At 41.0% G+C, this 16,709-nt stretch overlaps 1 protein-coding gene across 1 annotated transcript in view; it reads right to left on the bottom strand.

Annotated features, from left to right (window-relative positions):
- The window catches only part of plpp4 (phospholipid phosphatase 4), a 70,295-nt gene extending 59,022 nt beyond the window's left edge, over window positions 1–11,273 (bottom strand). The window contains exon 1 of the mRNA XM_061790938.1: window positions 10,856–11,273. Within this exon, the coding sequence (XP_061646922.1) occupies window positions 10,856–10,944 (89 nt within the window). The 5' untranslated portion in view covers window positions 10,945–11,273. The remainder of the gene's footprint in view (window positions 1–10,855) is intronic.
- Window positions 11,274–16,709: the final 5,436 nt, after the last annotated feature.

Below are 16,709 nucleotides of genomic sequence, written 5' to 3'. Positions count from 1 at the left end.
TCTTAAAATATCATATGTGATGACATCCCGTGTGTATGGAAAGTGTGTTGTTGTATTTCAGACAGGTGAAAGTATTACCCTGGACCATCCAAACAACTAAGGACATTACCATAAATGAAACAAACCTAAAAGTAGCAACTGACTTGATTTGATTAAAAACAGAAACATATTATTTTCACCTGGAGAGTGAACTGCCCACTTCCTGGGACAAAATCTTGAGTCACTGTAATGATAATTAATCAACAGCAGAACCCCTGGATGTGTAAAATAGTGAATGGAAGAATGATCTGGCCTTGTTTCACTTTGTATGCTACAGGTCCAGGCTCTTTGGAATTTTGTGAATAAACACTCACTCATGTAATATGCATTGCCATCACTCATAATTGATTTCAAGACATTGTTATTTACTCTACAGATGCTCTATTGATTGAATTATATCAGATATCCCTTCACTTGCTGGACACTTTATTAGGTTAAACTCAGGCTTGGGACACATTAAGGATTTTTAAAATCTTAAAAGATTTTTTATCTGTGATAGACCCCACACATAAAGATAAAAACTTAACAGTTTTGGTCGTATCGTGTGTGGTGTGCTCTGATAATCTCCGCACATATCACCACACATAAAGATTCTGTCACACCAGCAATCTCGAAATCTCGTGCGATCACACATTCATCCATCCATCCATTTTCTGAGCCGCTTCTCCTCACTAGGGTCGCAGGCGTGCTGGAGCCTATCCCAGCTATCATCGGCAGGAGGCAGGGTACACCCTGAACTGCTTGCCAGCCAATCGCAGGGCACATACAAACAAACAACCATTTGCACTCACATTCACACCTATGGGCAATTTAGAGTTGTCAATTAACCTACCATGCATGTTTTTGGGATGTGGGAGGAAACCGGAGCGCGGGGAGAACATGCATACTACACACAGGCGGGGCCGGGGATTGAACCACGGTCCTCAGAACTGTGAGGCAGACGCTCTAACCAGTCGTCCACTGTGCCGCTGCAATCACACATGATTTCACAAAAACAAAGATAGGCAGACACCTCCGGGTACACCGATCTTTGCTGAGTGATGCCGAAGGGAATGGAGGCGGAAGTGGTGTAGATAAATAAAAAGACTTGCTTTCGAAACTACTTCTTTCCATCTGGGGAACCCAGTTTTATATAAAAACGACATCGGGTAAGACTTGCCAGTTTTCATTTACGGCCGTTTCCGTGTTCGTCAATATAAGGCGCTTCTTTAATTGGTTACATTCGTTCCACGTCACAGTTTACATGATTCAGGGAGACGTCGGCTTTCCCTACAAAACAAACAAGAGTTATGGTCGTAAATATTGAACACGTTCATTATATAAGATTGTCGGCCCCGACCTGTTTCGGACCCAAAAATCGGGACAAATCCACTTAACCCACCTCAGAATTGAGGACAATTTTATCGGATAATCTTATACGACACAAGATTGCCTGGCGCTTGGCTTAAGGCCTGGTTACACACATTAAGACAATTGGCCTGTTTTTGTACCAGTGCTGCCCCTTCCTGACCAAACATGTCAAACACTAGAAAATCTTATTTTTTATAAGATGATTTTGTTAGATTATCCTTATGCCGAGAATTGTGAAATAGAACAGAATGTAGCCAATCAAGAAGCACCTTGACTCTGCAACAAGGAAAAGAACCTCTTAGCCGATGTTGTTATTTTTTATGTAAAAGTGGGTTCTCCAGACTGAAAAAAAGTATTTTTCAAAGCAACTTGTTTTTAAGGACATCGCCACTTTACAAGGCTCCCGACTCCAGCAACCTTTGGAAACACTCAAAAAGATCGGTGTATTTCCAGGTGTTTCTCCTTCTTCGGATTTCTGAGATCACGTGTGATCACACGGGAATTCGAGATTGGTGACGGACCAGAATCTTTGTATTGGTGTTCTGTGTGACACACAATACGACCAAAACTGTTAAATGTCCGATTTTTTTTTAATCTTTATGTGTGGTGTCTGTCACAGATTAAAAAAAAAATCTTTTAAAGATTTGATAAATCCTTGTGTGTGTGTGTACCAGGCCGAAGACAAAAGCAAAATTATACTGAGATAAATTTCCCCAGCCAATGTGCCTCCAGGTCATTTTTAGAAACACCTCACATGATGCAGTACAGTTTCACACAAAGAAAAATTCAGTTGCAATAATAAACATACCGTACACAGGTATTTATAATACCTCTCTCGAAAGGTTAATGAAAACTGAAAATTGTATTATTATTATTCTTTAAAGACAGATGTTTGTAATGAGATTCTTGTAGAGAAACTCATTACAGTATGTTGTGCAAGTGTACCTGATGTGACCAGTAAATGGACAATCCTGCTTAACACAACCACCTCATGCATTGTTACCTTGTTCAGTTACTTCCCCTCACATTCAAATAATCAAGGCAAAGCAACTCATCCAAGGAATGACTTCTTTCTGGGGGGAGGATTATGAAACGAGCAGGCATCTTTCAAGCACACAGAATAAACGAGCTGAGAAGATGAATGCCTTTAAAGTTTGGATGGGAAGAGGACAAATCGAATTATATGGCAGGATCCTCTTTAAGGGCAACTGGATTCGTCATTTGACCAAGATTAAAGTGTTCATTTTAATGTGTTATTTTTTTCATGAAGCCATGACTAATTAACAAGATATCCATTTTTACTGTCAGGAATTTTACTGAGTTAAAAGAAAATGCATAAAAATAATATTTAAAGCAATTTGGCATTATATCACGTTTGCAGAATTTCTTCAGAGTGACTCTGAATTGTAAGTGATGTCTCATAAAATCGTACCAGTTGTGTAAATGTACAATAAACACGTTGATTCTTCTTTTAACAGCTCTCATAAAGATTGAGACTGAATAATTTATAATGTGAACACCAGGGAGATAAATGATAGAAAAACATTGTTGAATATACACTCACCAGTAATGGTCTCATCTAATGATTGGCACAATTAGGGACATTTTAATTTCCATCCATTTTCTGTACCGCTTATCCTCACCACCGTGCCGCCTACATACTAATTTAACAATATTTATTAATATGACCTGTAGGAATTCACTGCATCAAAACGGGAGATTGAGGCCATTAAGAGTATATTATTGTTTTTGCAAGTGCAAAGGAATAACCCACTCAATGTTGGTGCACATCGGGAATAAAAAAAGGATCTAGGAATTTATTTGGCCTTTGCCCGCAGCATAACTGTTTTCCCTGAATACATCCGTTCCCACAAATATTTTGGAAGGTTTTGTGCAGACTGCATTCAGGGTTAAGGGTAGTACCGCCTTTTCATTTTTTTCACAACATAATTTATATTTATTACAAAGCAGAGATTCAGTGTTGAAATCGATGTTTGAAAAAACTTCTGTGTCTGTTTGACTTCCAACCTTTTCTTATTATAATGCTTCTATAGTGTATGACTGACTTTCTGTTCTTCCTGGTCTCTGTCCAGTGGAACAGTACCACGGTCAAATTTGGAAGAGAAATTTGAATGGGCAAAAAAATCATACAATAAAGACAATGGTGTTTTCAATCGTGGTACCACCCACATCTTTTTTTCATACAAACACCATTGAGATGTTAACTTATTGTGAATAAAACTGTGCTCTCAGATACATAACACAAGGATGAATAAGTGAATCCACCTGGGGGTCACACATCTGCAGGAAGATTGTTTTCTTTAGTAAATTTATGTTTGCAGCCGTCAGTTTCCTCGTCTATTGCTGTGATCACAAAATTGTAACACATACATTTTTCCCTGAGAATGCTCAAAATCAAATCTACATTAATGTTCCATGAGCAAGATAATGTACTATATATGACAAAGGTCTAGGTTCATCTTTCTAATCTTTCTAAGAAGCAATACGTTCTGCTTCATTCAGCCTCGTTAGCTTTAGCAAAGATGGATCAATTATATTTTAATGTGAACATCAGCCATCAAAACAGCTGCTCCTTTCCCCGGACAATTGCTCTTGCTTTTAGATTGCACTAATATAAACTCTCTGAAGTATTTGTGACCCCTTTATTTGCTGCTGTCATTCCCCAACTCTTAATCTATAAAATTAGATCACCTGAACTACAAACATCTTCCATTTTATCTGCCCCATTTATTTTCTCCCTGTGTCCTCAAAATGTTGGTATTTATAAGAAGACACATCTGCAACTCCATTTTTTTTATTTTTTATTATTGGACTATCAATCATGAACTGAAACGCACAGAAACCTAAAACAGGCAAAGAAGATATTGCTTGTTTGGCCCTTTCTAAAATCTTGATTGTTTTTTTGTTGTTGTTTTTAGTAGATTACAAGGAATGTAATACCAATTTCTTAAATTAGATATTTACAGTATGAAAATTTGAAGATAGGAAATTCAATTCCTTTGGAATGGAATGATTTTATCCATCCATCCATTTTCTGATCCGCTTATTCTCACGAGGGTCGCGGGAGTGCTGGAGCCTATCCCAGCTAGCACCCTGAACTGGTTGCCAGCCAATTGCAGGGCACACATAAACAAACATTCGCACTCACATTCACACCTACGGGCAATTTAGAGTCTTCAATCAACCTATCACGCATGTTTTTGGGATGTGGGAGGAAACCGGAGTGCCCGGAGAAAACCCAAGCAGGCACGGGGAGAACATGCAAACTCCACATAGGCGGGGCCGGGGATTGAACCCCGGTCCTCAGAACTGTGAGGCAGACATTCTAACCAGTTGATCACTGTGCCGCCTAGAATGATTTTATGTTACTCTAAAAAGATTTTTGACTCCTGGGGTGCCCAGCAAGTTGTGATGACTGCAGTGCATTTGCAGTTGAGTAAGACAAAGGAGCATCACACGCAGTGTCTGTCACTACGGTCAGGGCGCCGCCTGAAGCCAAGAGAAAGCAAGGGCAAATAAAATGTAATATTCCCCTCATGAAAAATCCTTTTTGACAAAACTGGAACATGAATAATGTGTGGAAATCATTGTTTTAAGGGTACAGCTGTCCCTGAATCCTCAATGGCTGGTAGAGAATAACATCTCTGCAAGGTAACCGCTCAAGAATGTCCACAAACCAGCCACAACATTATGTCCACTTGCACAGTACAGTCTAGCCCCGCATAGCTGTGGTGTGGCATTCACTAATTCGCCAGTTCGCTGATTTTTGGGGGGAAACCTATTCTCTGTTCTTCTCTGAAAAACTCACCTATTCACTCTTTTTGTGCTCAGGCCAAGGCACTAACATTATTGCTTTGACAACATCTGGTGGCATCTTGGTGTCATGGAAGTATGTTGAAGTTAGTTCGGGAGTTTCATTTAGACATAAATTCTTCTTTGTCACCATATTCTGGCATTTATAGGCAATTACAGACCATAAATCCAGATGCCTGTCTCTGCGGCATGAAGAATGGAATAATTGGGTCATCTTCACCATTGGAAGAGAGGACATTCCCCACATTGTAGACAAGCCTATCTGAAGTCTGCAAAGGCCATGCAAATCCAGCCTCTCAAACAAGCAAATCGCCCAAACCAACTTTTTACAGGTTTTAGGAGGTCTTGCAAAAATCAACCGCAGCCAACTACCCGGAAAATGTGGTCTATTTACCTGGTACCCAAGCTGTCAAGAAGTTACAACATCAGCCATTACCAAGGTGGACTCAAAAACCATCGTCCGTAAATGGCTAGGTATCCTGTAGAGCTTTTTGGCAACAGGCCTGTTCAGGTGGGATTTTCCCCATTTCCCCCTGAAATTCATTACCCTTGGCTTCAAGCAGGAGAAGGACAGGCTGGTGATGGAGTTAAGAGACTCCCGACAGCACAATGAGTGATACGCAGGCGAAAGGGACAACTGGAAGGAAATGGAGCGTTGAATACAAAGTGCAGAAGGCAGTGAATAGGTTGCAGAACCAAACAGGGCAGAAAGGCCTTGGTTGGGGTGACCCACCCACCCTGTGGTCCAAAAGAACACAGAAAGAAAAGAGGGATCTGGTTGTCTCCGAGGTCACCAGGATGGAGCAGGGGCAATACAGAGTGTGGCTGTTGCAGAGATCCAGCAAGGAAGACATGAGAGGATGTCACAAGCTGGACAGAAGTGTAGAAATTGGCATAAACTTGGTTGGGTTTAACGATCAGGGCAACCTACCACACCTTATCAAGCCTACCTAACCTCCACTAGAGATTAGGGATTGAGCGGAGCTGTGTCTTCAGTCATTGTCTTCCTCAAGCAAACCTTATTCGGCTGCAGATCATTGCTGACACATGGTCGTATCGGTGGAGGCATGACCAAGAGTTTAGGAAGCTGGCTAAAATGGTAGCGGAGAGAAGGCAAGAGGCAAACCACATCAGGCCAACAGGGAACCAGCGGAACATTCGCTTCCTCAGACGGGGGAAGCTCCTCCAAATACAAAACAGAAGACAAGCAACCAGCCTGCTAACACCAGCAGGAGAGTGGGGGTGGACCTTGGAAGGCAGCTCCAATTCCTAAGGGAGATCAACAGCACTACGTTGCGAGTCTGCGACCAGCCATCGTGTTGTCATCTTCAGGCAAAAAAGTCTCATTGAGTATAACAATAATAATAATAATAATGATCATAATATCATAATAACTATTTCTATAACACATTTCAAAACAAGGGACAAACTACTATAAAATCTGCAATAAAACAATAACAACAACAATTTGACAGTACTAAAATAATAATAAAGAAAATTAAAATATGCATACATCAATGAAGTGGTAAAATCAACAGCTAACTAAAAGCTAGGCAATAAACATGAGATTTTAGAAGAATACAATGGTAAACCATTGCCTACCTGAGGCTGCAAGCCAAATAGTTCTACACAGAGGCAGAGCTCAAACCACAAAGGGTGTATTGCCCTTGGAGACCAGACGCGATTCAGGGACTGCAAGTTAAGCCCCAAATGAAAACCTGTCATATGTGTGTGTGTTCCGGGTTTTGTCTTCCCCCCTGTTTCACACACACCTGCTCCTGTGAGCATCTTCATCACCTGTGCCTCGTTCACCCTAATTACCCCTTGTATATAACCTCGTGTCTCATTTCCTCTCGTTGCCAGTTCGTTGTACCTTGTCGTCGCGTTCCAGCAGTCCTTGTTTCCACGTCATAGATTCACAGTAAGACTTGACCCTGTTCCGATTATCGACCTTGTCTCTTTGCCTCATGTTTTTGGATACTGTTGCCTCTCTTGGATTGCCTGCCTGTGTACCGACCTATGCCCGTCTATTAAACCTCTCTTTTTGGAAACTGTCAATTTGTTTTGGAGTCGTGCATTTTTGGGTCCTATCCTCTGTTCCGTTCATGACAAAACCTGAGGCAGGCTTTTATGGAGTTAGCAACTACGAAATATAGGCAAGAACCTGACCATTTAGTGCTTTAAAAACAACCAGAAAACAGCTTTAAAACAATTCTAAAATTCATTGGTAGCCATTGAAGCAGAGCAAGGATTGGTGTTCCAGTTTGTTTGAGAGTGTGTTTGAGGTTGTTAAAAAAACAGTACTCTCACAGTAAACACTGAATTGAAGCAAGAAGTTACAAAATAAAGGCTCAATTGTTTGTCTCAAACAATAAAAACGTGAACAAAACCAGAAAGGAACATACATCATGTGCACACCTGCATGCACATATACTGTACATACACAGACCTTGAAATGAAACACAAACAGGAAAATAGGACACCTATATTTTCTATTTTTTGGGACATATTGCATCGTCTGACTGCAGAGTGGAGGCTTTTAGTCTGTTTATTCAGCTCTGAAATTCATTGATGTTGCTTTGATGTTTAACAGGCTTTGTGTGTGTATTGTTTTGTGGAGGTTAAAATTCTAGCAGCAGCATTTTGAATGTATTGTAAGCACGGAATGTTTTTTTTCTACTGATGCCAATGTACAGTGCATTGCAGTAATCTAATCGCGATGAAATTAGGGCATGGATGATCTTTTCCATGCATACAATGTGAGAGACCGCACATAGGACGAGGAAATAATTGCCACGTGTGTCACTTTCTGGAGGAGAGCCAAGACTGATCTGTGAGAGACAGCATGGTGTGACAGTGCACCCTAACTGACAGAAAATACAAAGAAGAAGGAAGAGTAGTAGAAGAAGAAGAAATAGAAGAAGCTGGGCTCACTGTCTAGTAATTATAGTACTTTGCAGATGCAAACTCTTCCCTGTCATTTTTATTATGGCTTGTGAGACATGTTATACAAACACTCAACACAACCAGTATTTTGTCTGTTTGTGTCCGGCAACATCCTAAATGGCTATCGGTTCCACGTCACAATCACATAGTCCGTGGCTTGTGGTTGATGATACACGTAAGCATTCGCCATCTTAAATGTTGAACAGGTTTGTCATTTATTGTTGTTGGCCCCGACCATATCAGCAGATGAGAGAGTGAAAAATAACTTCACGTACCACACCAAAGTACATTCACTCAGGATAATCTTTTGGAGACGTCAGAGAATAGGGCCTTTGCTAACTAAGGAGGGTAAATGCTAAGATTTGTCCTGATTGTCGGTATAGTGTGCTACACGCTTACGTTTCAAAACTCCAAGCAAACGTTTTTAGATAGGACACTCTGGTTGGCAGAATAAGCTGTTTATAGGGCTGGAGGAGCAACCTGAGGGGATGATTATGACAAATTCAAGTTTGGAGTGATTTAGTTGAAGGACGTTTTCTAAAATCCATTTTTGTGGAGGGGTATGCAAGTTAATACTGTACTGTATGTGGGAGGTTTCTAGATTGTCCTCACTGCCGTGAAGTTGGGTGTTGTCTGCGTAGCTGCGAAAGTCATTATCATGTCCTGCATGTCATACGAGCATTATTTAACCAAATCTACAAGTGGCCCAAAACATTTGCATGATTGCATGATGACATGTATTTTATGATTTTTTTTTTTAAAAGAAAAAATAAATTAATACAATGTGTGGCAGTCAGTTTATCATGGATATCACAGCAGATCAAGTTATCTGACGGCATTCCTTTACATAGTACTTTTCAGACTGTGCTCTGAGGAGCAATCAAGAATTTAACTGCGCCTTTGCGGCAGATTTCAGGTACCTCTTCTTGATGATTATGATCATGCTGTCTTCATATGGCTTTAAACCATGATACACCACAGCACATCCGACACCAATGTGACTCACGCAGAGGGAACATACAGTATAACAGGCGCATTGCGACCCTCGAGTGTCATAGCAGAATGACTTCTCTCTGACATGTTCCATTACTCAAGACACCATGAGTACACCACATAAGGCTCTTGGCTGTGTAATCCCTTTAGCAGCGAGACAAATCACCTCGCCCAAGGACATGTTTTAATGATAATATACACAAGTCATTTAGGCAGTGCAGCAGCAAATTCCATATCAGGGGAGCATATTTGGGACTTTTTTCCATTATGAAGACCTCAGGGCTTGTTATCATCCATCCATCCGTCCATCCATCCATCTATCCATTTTCTATAGTGCTTTTCCTCATTAGAGTCGTGGGTGAGCTGGAGTCAATCTCGGCTGACTTTGGGCGAGAGGCAGGGCACACTTTGTACTGGGTCGCAAGCCAATCGCAGGGCACATATACAGAAGACAAACTTTCTCACCAGCATTCACACATATGGGCAATTTTGAGTTTTCAATTGTATGTTTTTGGAATATGGGAAGAAGCGGGAGAACCTAGAGAAATTCCACACAAGCACAGGGAGAACATGCAAACTCCTTACAAGCAAGGCTGGAGCTGAGACCCTGTGATGGAGATGTGCTAACCACTACACTGCAGTGCTGCCCGCTTGCAATCCATTCAAGAAGAAAAATAAATAAACGTCACATATCGCTGGGGTTGGGCCAAACGTCCTATGTACAAATTTGGTCAATTACATATTTTTTCACAAAATTCTATTGGCCAGTCCTCATATGGTCATGTTATTTACTAAGTTATTGACCAAAATAAAGTGTTGAAAATGGCGTTCTCTCTTTGACGATGCAATGTTAATGGATCAACAAACATGCGTTGTTTTTTTTGGTTTCCTAAAAAAAAGATGTGAGGTTCCAAGCTATTCTTTCTACCAGACCTGACCTAATCACCAGACCTGTGCTTGACTACTACTGATACAAGTGTTAGATCTGTACTGTATATAGGATAGGCTATAGATTTTGATGTTTGGGTCACCGCTTTCATCATCTTCATCCTTCGTACCGCTTATCATCACTAGGGTCGCGGGCGTGCTGGAGCCTATCCCAGCTTTCTTCAGGCGAGAGATGGGGTACACCCTGAACTGGTCGCCAGCCAATCGCAGGGCACATATAAACAAATAACCATTCGCACTCACAATCACACCTACGGGGAATCTTCAATCAACCTACCACGTATGTTTTTGGGCATGTAGGAGGAAACCGCAGTACCCGGAGAAAACCCAAGCAGGCACGGGGGAGAGCATGCAAACTCCACACAGGCAAGGCCGGATTTGAACCCTGGTCCTCAGAACTGTGAGGCAGATGTGCTAACCAGTCAATCACCGTGCCGCCTGATGTGTATGTGTGTGTGTGTGTATATATATATATCTATATATATATATATATATATGTGTGTGTGTGTGTTTGTGTGTGTGTGTGTCAATACAATGTCGGACTCGTCGTTGCAACCTGTTTGCTTCTCAGGCTGGTTTCTCTGATTTCTGTCCACAGTTGTGAAGTGATAGAGAGCGCCTCTTGCTGGCAAAACGGTGTCAATACAGCACGGGAGAGTCACACATGCAGGTGACGCCTCGAAGAAACCGAGTAAAACCATCTCATCAATTCGTTGTCATCATCGAGTAAGTCGACTGTACTTACACGAAAACTCCGAAGAGCATAACTCGGATACTAATCTCCAAAACCAGGTCACGCACGTTCTTCCTTCTGTCTGGCGATGACACGTTCATGGTTCTGACTCAAGCCCTCAAGTGTGACGACCGACGAACAAAAAGGTGGTTCTAGGTCCACGTTTCGGTGTTTACTTTTGTAATCCGCCTGGGGGGGCTGACCAAAAGAAAGAAAAAAAAAGAGCAGTTCCCCCAGTCACACGCAGCGCGCTTCCATCGCGACACCTGAAAGCCTTGTTTGCCTTTCTTCGTCCTCTTAAGCCAAGCGTCCACTCCTCGCTTCTGTCCTCCCCGGGGACTCTGTTGATTGGAACTGTGACCGTGACAGCAGCCACTGTCAAGTTCAACTCTTCTTTCTCCCCTCGATGAAGAAAGCTCACACGAACGGAGTTAGGGAGGATGGGAGTGAAAGTGAGAAGGAGACTGCAAAGTAAAACTCAGCCTCTCTCTCTCTCTCTCTCTCTCTCTCTCTCTCTCTCGCTCTCTCATTAAATAAAATACTTTTTTTTATACCGGTACCCTACTATATTTTGAAGTACTATATTTAACCAAAGACCATTTTGATGATGTTCTACTCTTCTAGATTAAAACTATAGCATATTTGTTCACGTGTTTCATATTAATCCTATTTAGTAACACAACCAATCCACTGGGCCAATCTTTGACAACACAACATGCACACACAGATACAAGCTCCTGACAGAGCACACGGGTACTGTGTAACATGACAAGGAGATGAGTTTGCAAGGGCGATGTAGTCAGAGGTGGCTAGAGTAGCCAAAGATTGTACTCAAGTAAGAGTACTGTAGAATAATATGACAAGTAAAAGTAAAAAGTAGTCATCCAAATATTGACTTGCATAAGAGTAAGAAGTATTCAATGAAAAAAAAACTACTCAAGTAAAGAGTAACTTGTGAGTAACCAGATGTTTTTTTTTTTTAAATCAGAACATAAACATCAAATAAAATGAAAAAGCTGTTGAGCCACAGCAAAAGAGGAATGGATTGAAATCATAAAATAAATAAATTGTAACCGTAACTTCTGGGATAGGCTCTTCATTTTGATACAGCAGCACCTCTACAGATTAACAGTAGTTTCTGGAGTGAACCAGTCCCCTATAGTGAGTACCTTGGACTTTTATTTGAAATGCAATGCACAAAATGTAAAACACATCAATAGAAATTGAGTTTTGTAAATACTTTGAATACTATATTTGAACTCCTCTCTTTGCTCCTCTCTCGCTCTCTGTGTCCTAAAAGGAGTAATTATCTTATTGGGCTTCCAGTTAGTAAGCTACTCAGTAGCTTTAATATTATCACGTTTACATGACACAACTAACTTCTCTCACTAAAATCCACACATACCATAGGACAGTGGGACTGTACTGTCTGACCACCTGAATCGTTTTCTAGATGTCATAAAATGTCAACTAACTGCTACTTAAACAACATAAACTGTGGCTTGCAATTAAATGCAGCAAAATGAGGACTGGTAATAAAAATAGTGTGTTTGCATTGAGTGGTTGAAGTTAATAAATGTGCCACATATCCCGGTTTAAAGCGGATACACTGTTGTCACTGGAAGGCACCGTAATGCTCTGCGCAGGAAGAGCGCTCAGTTGGGGAGAGGTGGGAATGAAAGGGTGGAACAAACAATTTTTGAGGCAATGGGAGGGTTTCTGTATCTTTGTTGTTAAAATATTATGTTCCAACCATGTATTATGTGAGTTTACACTTTTCTAGGTTGTTTAAAAAAGACTGTTATTTTTTACTCTCGAATTTTATTGGTGGTGGGATTGATTTTAAGGTTGATTCAGCACCCCCAAAAAAGTAAGTCGTGCGCAACAATGTTCACTAGAAACTGAAATACATCCCATAATGCAAGAAATTAATTTTTCATTTCTGGCTCCATTGCAGGGGTAGCCTATTGTTTGATTTGCTGCATGAGACAAATTCATGAGTTGTGGCACGAAAATACCTTGGACACCTTCAAAAGAAAAAATTCCATAATATGACACCCTTTAAGTTAACAGTGGTTACTTTCTTTTTAGACTTTGTGAAAATTGAAACAGATAAAGGTTTTATGAGGATGATTTCTATTGTCCTTAATTCCAGATTTTGAACAGATAAATGGGTCATCTAGTTTAAGAGGCTACGGTGTTCATATACACTGTCTAAAATATGATGTTACATTACTATGGTCAAAAAAGGCCACTTTGAAAGATTCCTGTTGCCTGTTGGGTCCACCCATCCCAGTATGCAGACCTCTTATCTCCTCAGGGTCTGCAAAACCAGACCTTGATGAAGGCACTTTGTGGAAGCACATGAATATTTGATGGCACATAAAACTTGTTTTCCTGCCGCCCTTGCCAATGTTGGTGTGTAACCATTCGGGTTTGCAGAGTTAGAAAAAAACAACACACACACACAAATTTCTATGAGGCCTAAATTAGCAATAGAGCATCTATTTCGCTCTTTGCTATTGCGTATGGCATGGTGAATGACTGGTTAGTACATCTGCCTCACAGTTCTGAGGACCCGGTTTCAAATCTGGCTTCGCCTGTGTGGAGTTTGCATGTTCTCCCCGTGCCTGCGTGGGTTTTCTCCGGGTTCTCCGGTTTCCTCCCACATCCCAAAAACATGCATCGTAGGTTAATTGAAGACTCTAAATTGCCCGTAGGTGTGAATGTGAGTGCAAATGGTTGTTTGTTTATATTGTCCCATGCGATTGGCTATCAACCAGTTCATGGTGTACTCCGCCTCTCACCCGAAGATAGCTGTGATGGGCTCCAGCACGCCCACGACCCTAGTGAGGATAGGCGGTACAGAAAATCGATGGATGGATAGAGTGAAATGATGGAAACTTCCAAGGTGAGATAACATTTTAAAGATTTCTGCCAGCTTTCAGCCCTCAGCTCTTGACAGGTTTATTCCAAGCTATCGATGTCCTTTTACCTCCAAGCATTATAGTAGTGGTTTTGACAGAGGCTTTCAAAACCTTAACAAGCATCTACGAGAATCTCCATATTCAAACACTTGGTTTCATTCAGTCACCCTCACACCCTTCTGTCACGCGGCTCACGCCTTCCGGAATTAGGTCTGACATACAGTGTAACTCTTGTTAAATATTTCAGCAGATCAAAGTGAAATTACAAAGTGTTTGTGATCACCCTCCTTGCATTCGGGAGCATATACAACTCAATTTTGAGGATATCCTCTGTGACAAAGTGACTCATTATGCTGCAGAGGGATTAGTTCAATAGGCTCCTTCTGCTCATTACACGTTGGCAAGTTGTTGCCTGAGAACATTTCTCAAACATGCTCTATGCACAATTATTTTAAAATCTAGGTAAAATTAAAAAGTTGTAAAGCCAGGATTGCATTTCTAATAAATCCAAAGCTTGATCCCAACACAGTATCCTCCATTGTTTTGCAGGTATACTGTAGTTCAATCAAAGGCCCGCATTGTGTTTTTTGGGGGGGATAACACATAACTTTGCTCTCTGTTGCTGGAATTCAAACAAAAGCAAAGGCTTTCACAATTTACAATCCACTGTGAGACTTCTTGTTTGGCAACAGAATTACTCATCCATCGAAGACATTTAAGTGTCATGGTTTCGACCTCACTTGGAGTTAATTTGAGATTAATGTCATCAGTAACTCGTTACTATTGGCGTAGACATGATTGTCGGTTTAAATGAAAACGTATTACACTTGGAGTAAACCAATACCGATGCTAATGCCTTCAGGGAAATTGATGATTACTCTCACTTTTATGAGACTGTTGACACCTTGCAATCAATACAATTTCTGAGCTGCAACAAGAATATGACTGACCATGCCGTTCAGGGCTTCATTGTATGTGTGTGTGTCGAGGGGGGTGTTTATCTTTTCCTTTGCTATAATGTCATCACCTTTTAATGCAAGATCCTTGGCGGCTGTTGTAGATTCTGTTTTATGGGTAAATTAAACTACTGGTTCTCGAGCAGCGGCACGGTGGACGACTAGTTAGAGCGTCTGCCTCACAGCTCTGAGTGCTGGGGTTCAAATCCTGGCCCCGCCTGTGTGGAGTTTCCATGTTCTCCCCATGCCTACGTGGATTTTCTCCGGGCACTCCGGTTTCCTCCCACATCCCAAAAACATGCATGGTAGGTTAATTGACAACTCTAAATTGCTCATAGGTGTGAATGTGAGTGCGAATGGTTGTTTGTTTATATGTGCCCTGTGATTGGCTGGCAACCAGTTCAGTGTGTACCCCGCCTCCTGCCCGAAGATAGCTGGGATAGGCTCCAGCACGCCCACGACCCTTGTGTGGATAAGCGGCTCAGAAAATAGATGGATGGTTCTCGAGGGGAAAAAGAGAAAGTGAAGTAGCACTAAAACAAATGTGCATTCATAATATGCATTGTATTGCAGGTGAAAAATGTGTTTGAAATAAGAGACTTAATGTAGACTTAATATATTAAGAGACTCAATAAAAATGTAAAAGTGTGTGTATGTATATATATATATATATATATATATATATATATATATATATATATATATATATATATATATATATATATATATATATATTAAGAGACTCAATAAAAAGTAAAAGTGTATATATATATATCCATCCATCCATTTTCTGTACCGCCTTATCCTCACAAGTGTCGCGGGTGTGCTGGAGCCTATTCCAGATATCTTTGGGCGAGAGGCGGGCGTCACTTCTGTTGGCCATTTATTCCATTTGTGTGCAGCATAATAGCTAAATGCTGCTTCACCATGTTTGCTTTTTTGACCAATAGCAGAATTGTTATATATTTTTAGACCAGTAGCAGAACTTTTAAATCTATTCTAAAGCTCACTGGAAGCCAGTGTAAAGAATTTAGAATTGGAGTAATATGCTCTGACATCTTTGTTCTGGTCAGAACCAGCGCCGCAGCATTCGGAATGAGCTGCAGCAGTTTAATGCTCTTTTTGGGGAATCCAGTCAGAAGACCATTACAATAGTCAAGTCTACTTGAGATAAAAGCATGGATGAGCTGCTCCGGGTCTGCTTGACACATATACAGGCTGAACAGGCATATACAGGCTGAACAGAAGGGGTCCAAGAACTGACCTTTGAGGGACCCCATAGGTCAATGCCATTCGATGAGATTGAACATTTCCAATGGTTACAAAATAACTCCTTTCCTCCAGGTAGGACCTGAACCATTTAAGGACTGTTCCATTTAGTCCTACCCACGTTCCCAACCTGTTCAACAGTATATTATGAACTACCGTATCAAAAGCCACACTGAGGTACAACAAGACCAGAATTGACACCTTTCCCGAATCAGTATTCAACCATATATTATTTAGCACTTTGATAAGAGCAGATTCCACCACATGCTTCTCTGCTCTGCCTTTGTCTTCTTCATCTCATCCTCACTGCAACCAGAGTCGTCCTAGATTGTCTGGCTTACACTATCCCCTTCCACTACCTTACAGCCACTGATCTCATTCATATAATATCATCTGCAAAAGATGTACGGTACTCTATCTGCGTCCTTCTACCCCCGCTGTTATATAGTAGGTCACCCTGTGTTGCTGCCTCTTCTACAGTGGAGGAAATAATAATTTGATCCCTAACTGATTTTTAAATTTACCCACTGACAAAGACATGAACCGTCTATAATTTTAATGGGAGGTGTATTTTAAGAGCGAGAGACAGAATATCAAAAAGAAAATATCAGGTGTGGGAAGTAGCTCAACCCAAGAGCAGGCGGAGGCTGATGTAAAATGATGAACAGTTTATTGAGCAAAGGTTATGGAAGTGGTCCTGGATGTGTTGACAGG

This window comes from Phyllopteryx taeniolatus, chromosome 11, assembly GCF_024500385.1.
Source record: "Phyllopteryx taeniolatus isolate TA_2022b chromosome 11, UOR_Ptae_1.2, whole genome shotgun sequence".
Taxonomy (NCBI): Eukaryota; Metazoa; Chordata; class Actinopteri; order Syngnathiformes; family Syngnathidae; genus Phyllopteryx; species Phyllopteryx taeniolatus.
This window is presented reverse-complemented; position numbering and strand designations above follow the sequence as displayed.